This window comes from Lepidochelys kempii, chromosome 21 (genome assembly GCF_965140265.1).
Source record: "Lepidochelys kempii isolate rLepKem1 chromosome 21, rLepKem1.hap2, whole genome shotgun sequence".
Classification (NCBI taxonomy): Eukaryota; Metazoa; Chordata; order Testudines; family Cheloniidae; genus Lepidochelys; species Lepidochelys kempii.
In genome coordinates this window covers 17222318-17227586 of record NC_133276.1, presented here as the reverse complement: position 1 = coordinate 17227586, position 5269 = coordinate 17222318, and the positions used below count along the sequence as shown (strand labels likewise).

The following is a 5269-nucleotide window of genomic DNA, read 5'->3' as shown; positions in this document are numbered from 1 at the left end:
GGGGAGCCTGTCTACCCTTCAGACAGTCACACGTGGAGGTTAGCGGGGAGAAATAACCACTAACCGCAACAACAGGGTTGGTGTTGGACAAGGCCCCAGGCAAAACCGGCCCTGCTCCAAAGAGCTTCTGGGTGCTTTCCCGAGCGCAGCAGAACCTGAGGGTCTCTGGCCTCCTGGACTCACAGCTAGAGCCACCGTCCCTCAGCTGTGGACACTGGGCTCCTGCGCCTTCTCCCACTTTCCTGCTGTGCTTTGAGTATTTTATTCTCCGAGGCCACTCCCCGACCCCCAGTACGTTTCTCCAGTGGTCACTCTAATTAAATCTGCCTCTTTGAAATTATCCAGCTGCTCTTGCCTTTACTGGGCTCTTAGTGCTATGAATCCACCGCTGGCCTGGAACTACAGCTCCCGGGGTGTCAGCTGAGAGGCTGCCTTGCTCTCCAGCTAAGCAGGAGGCCTGGGTTCTGTTCCCTGAGCAGTCACAGATCCCCGCTGGAGAAACCGTGGGGGATTAGTATTTGCTCTGGGATCCTACAGGGCTTTCCTATCAGGGAGCTTTGTTCCCTCTGTGCCTGGCTTTCTAGTGGTTTTGTCCCCAGGAAGCTGGAAGTTTTGTTTCTGGGGGTCAGAATTTCTCAGGCTGCCCTGTGAACTTGTTACTCATCCAGCTTCCGTGCACCAACCCCCCGTATTTTCCTCTTGGGAGCAGTGCTGCAGACAGTTCTCTGAGCACTGTACCTTAGCGCAGCTGCTTTCTCTGAGGCCTGGTCTACACTACAGACGTATGGCGGTATAACCACATGGCTGGGGGATGTGTGTGGAAAATCCCCCCCCACCCCCCGGCGCGATAGATATACCAACCTCGCCCCGATGTAAACAGTGCCACCCATGGGAGAGCAGTAGCGTCTTCACTAATGCATCACAGCTGCACCCATTGTGCTGCAGGTGAAGAGGAGCCCAGAGGTGCCGAATGCCCAGCTAACTTTGCCCTTTGATTTCCAGAACAGAGCGACAGGGAGGGATGGCTCAGTGGTTTGAGCCTTGGCCTGCTAAACCCGGGGTTGTGAGTTCAATCCTTGAGGGGGCTATTTAGGGATCTGAGGCAAAAAATTGGGGATTGGTCCTGCTTTGAGCAGGGGGTTGGACTAGGTGACCTCCTGAGGTCCCTTCCAACCCTGAGATTCTATGATTCTATGACAGGGCCTGCTGCAGCTGATCTCCACTTGACAAGGCACATCAGCGTTGCTATGACCTCCAACTCCAGTGCAGGGAACAGCTCCAGCTCTGTGCTAAGTGACCTCTTCCTCCTCCAATCCAGGAGGCTCTTTGCTTCCATCTACTTTCTCATTTTCCTGCTGGGCATGCCTGGGAATGTCCTGCTGCTCCTGGTCCTGATCCCAGACCTCATGAGAACCGGTGCCAGCCACCTCTCCCGCTTGACTGGGCCCCTGCAGGTCAATATTGCTCTCCTGGACCTCCTCTTCTTCCTCTACAATGTCCCAGTGATGTTCGGCAACGTGCTCTTTGAGACCTGGCGCTTGGGCTACGTGGTGTGCGTCACCTACAACAGCCTGTCCCTCTCCATCATCTTTGCTGATTTCTACAGCCTGTTGGCAGTCTCCCTGCTGCGCTACATGGCGGTGATCCACCCCACGCGCACCCTGGCTGTGTCCCAGCGGCTCATCGTCTGGGCCTGCGTGTTTATATGGGCACTCAGCTTCCTCTTCTCCATCCCCTTGTGGATTCACTACACAACGGTGGAGATGGAGGGGGAGACGTACTGCGTGAACCAAATGCCCAAGCAGCAGCTGTCTCTTTACTTCAGGCTCCTGGGGGGCATGGCGTTCCTTCCCCCCATGCTAGTGATGATCCTCTGCTACTCCAGCATCATCTTCACCTTGTGGGTTAGGAGGGGGCTGGCCGTCCACACAGCCTCCAGCCTCCAGGTTAACAGGCGTGCCACGGTTGTGGCTCTGGTCACCGTGGTGACCTTTGTGGTTATGTGGGTCCCCTACTGGCTGGTGGTTTTCCTCATGAAGGATGGCGAGTTGCTCACCACAGGCCCCACGTACCTGGCGTCCAACCTGACCACCCTGCTGGCCTACGCCAACCGCTGCGTCAATCCCATCATCTGCTTCAGCCTCTCCAGCCAGTGTCAGGCCGGGCTGAGGAAGTTCCTGAGGCGGACGGGATGCTGCCTCTAGCCAAGGTGCTCCACGGACACGGCCAGGATGGAAGCTGCGGGTGGCAAGGGAGGAGCGCGGTAGGGGCTGATGGGGCTGGGACGAGGAAGACATTGAGAAGGTCTGACGCTCTCCGTCCTAGCTACATGTGCCCATGCCTGCTCCGGGCCCTTTCTCGTGTGCCTGGGCGGCACGTAGAGAGGGTGAGCTGGGCCTCATCACTCAAGCATGAGCCTCTACTGCCTGTAGGGCCAGAGGTCCCAGGTTCAGTCCCCATGGCTGCTGGGCGTGTAATATTGCACACGCTGGATTAGCTCTTAACCCCAGACTGTGCCGTCCCCAGATGGCTCTGTAGACACCCGGCCTCCCAGACGCGGTGAAGAAGCCAGCAGGGTGGGACTGACTGGCTGAGAACCAAGCACATCCTGTTGTATGGGGTAAGCTGCTGCCTCAGCCTGGCTGGGCTGTCTTGGTGCTAGACAGGAAGTTCCGTGGGGCCAGGGCTGTCGATTCTCATGCCCAGCCTGGCTCGAGCAGAGGCGGGGGGCTGGATGCAGCAATAGGTGGTGGGCTCTCGGGGCTGCGCTCTGCAGGAGCTCAAGCTGCTGATTGTCACCGTCCCGTCAAGCTTTAAAATGTGATTCTTTAGGCGTTATTGCACCGTGATGTTAGCAATAAATCACGGGCCTGGCCCTGCCCTTGCAGGAGAGGCCGTATGATCTGGTTCTTCTCGTGTGTTATGGTAGCGCCCAGGAGCCCCATGTGCCAGGCCTGGTACGAGTGCAGAACACACCGTCAGCTCTTTGGGGCAGGTGCTAGCGAGGTAAACGAGGAGCTCCCCCAGCCTGCCCCTCCCCTCCCTCACTTCGTCCAGCCTTGACAAGAATTTTGGTCTCTGGTATGTGCTGTAGCTTTAGATTTGCCCCTAATTCTATAGCAGCTTCATTACCAAATGTGAATAAAAACGAGTGAGGGACAAGAACGTTTCCTTGTCCAGTTCCTTGGGGTGGGTGGGGTGACGCTGGGTTTCTGGAGGCTCTGCGAGAAGTATCAGCCTAGGCCCTGGCCTCTGTCTGTTGGATAGCTCTGGGGTAGTGTTGGTGGATTGCTTTCAATATCATTTACAGGGGTAGATTAGTGTGAATTTATTATAGTCGCACCCACTGACCCCTCTTGAGATCAAGACCCCTTCAGTGTGCAAGGTGCTGTACTTGTGTGCACTCATAGCTATGTCTACTCCAGTGTTTGTGCTTTAGCTCTACCCTGCAGTCAGCTAGACACCCCCTGCCGTGGGCATAGTCAGAGCAGGAGAAAGGTGGCTAGGTCAGTATAACTTCCTGTAAAGCAGCGGTTCTCAAACAGGGGTCACCAGGGCTGATTTAGACTTTCTGGGGCCCAGAGCCAGAGCCGAAGCTCAAGCCCCATTGCTTGGGGGCTTCAGGCCTGGCACTCCAGGGCTCGTGAGAAAAATGAGCGGGTGCTCAGCAGCCAAACTCCCCTCCTCCCCCGCCCCCCAGCGCCTCTCACCTGCCGGTGGCCCTGCTGACTACCTCCTTCCCCTCCCTCCCAGCGCCTCCTGCCCACTGTGAACCGCTGTTTGGGGGCAAGTACAAGGCTCCAGGAGGGAGGGGAAGGAGTGGGGTCAAGGTGTGCTCGCGGGAGGTGGGGAAGAGGCAGGGTGTGGAGTGGGGGCAGGGTGGAAAGAGGCAGGGTGGGGGGTTGGGGCTTGGAGCTTGGGGGCACGGGTGGGGGTCAAACCCCTCCCGGCTAGAGGGGAAGTTAGCACCTATGCGGGGGGTGGGCTCAGGTTACAGGCCCTCTGCCTGGGGCTGAAGCCTTTTGAGCTTTGCCCCCACCCCTTTAGGGCGGCGGGACTTGGGTGGGCTCAAGCTTCAGTCTCTCCGCCTGGGGCCCTGTAGTAATTTTGGTTGTCAGAAGGGGGTTGGGGTGCGCTGAAGTTTGGGAACCCCTGCAGGGGAAAGGGAATAAGCTGTATCAGCTATCTCCTCTTGGCTGGGGTACAGCAACATGCTACACCTGGGCAGGAAGCCTTTAGCGTTGACGAAACTCCAGCTAGTCCAGAACCGCGCAGCACGTCTCAGCAACACGGGCTCCCCTGAGCACATCTCACCTGTCCGCTGTTCTCTACCTCGGCTCCCCAGAGAACAGGCCTCTGCCCTTCTCTGCATGGGGCTCCGTGGCCTGGGCCCAGGTAGCTGTAAGAGCCTGAACTCTACGATGACAACCGCGGTCGATTTAGAGGATCACAAGGGTCCTGTCTGACCTGGGAGTCTCCGAGCTCCACGGCTCCAGCCCAGTGTAATGCTCTGCAGGCCAGCGAAGGGTGCCCTGTGAGAGGTGAGTCAGAATGGATCATCTCATGGCTCCCTCTGGCCTGAAACTTGAATCTGTCTCTCTGCAGGAGACACCATTTCCTTGGAGGCTGGTCCAAGGCTGTGGAACAAAACTCCTGGGAGTGAAGGGCCTCCCCAAACCTTCCCACCTTCTGATCCAAGTGTGAAGCATGGTTCTCTGACCTGCCACCTCTGCTCTAGTTCTGTGTTAATGTGGCTATTTAAAAATGGAAATCCCCTCCTAAAATCCCCCCAAAACATGGCCCCACAGCACATACCGCCCCAGGGGGCGGATCAGAGAGCGAACGGTGTGACAGATGTTGGCCACGTTGCTTAGTGCACAGCTGGAAGGTGGTCAGACATACTCCAGTGATGAGCATGGCATGCGAACCGGCATAGAACAGAATCTCCTGGTAAAAGGCATCTCTGTGCCACTGTAACTGTATATAGCCGCCAGCCAAACTGGTGCCATTGGTACAAAGTCTGCAGGCTGGTACGAGACAGGCCCTGCCCCGAAGCGTGTACGGCATAAATCAATGGGACAGGTCATTTCTACATGGCAGCATTTTGTCAGCTTAGCTGTGGGTCAGGACTGTGAAAACATCATGCCCCTGAAGTGACGTACCTGCACTGGCAAAATCTCCATTTTTGGGGGGACACAGCGTATAGCAGCTTCTACCTGTGGACAGGAGAGCTTATGTCGTTTGGAGAGGTAGTGTAATTATACTGGCA

At 56.9% G+C, this 5269-nt stretch overlaps 1 protein-coding gene across 1 annotated transcript; it reads left to right on the top strand.

The window, feature by feature from the left end:
* The first annotated feature begins 1193 nt into the window (after positions 1-1193).
* On the top strand, positions 1194-2204 carry LOC140901435 (galanin receptor 2a-like). The gene has a single exon (XM_073320288.1). The coding sequence runs from the start codon at positions 1194-1196 to the stop codon at positions 2202-2204; it is 1011 nt and encodes a 336-aa protein (XP_073176389.1).
* The last annotated feature ends 3065 nt before the right edge of the window (positions 2205-5269 follow it).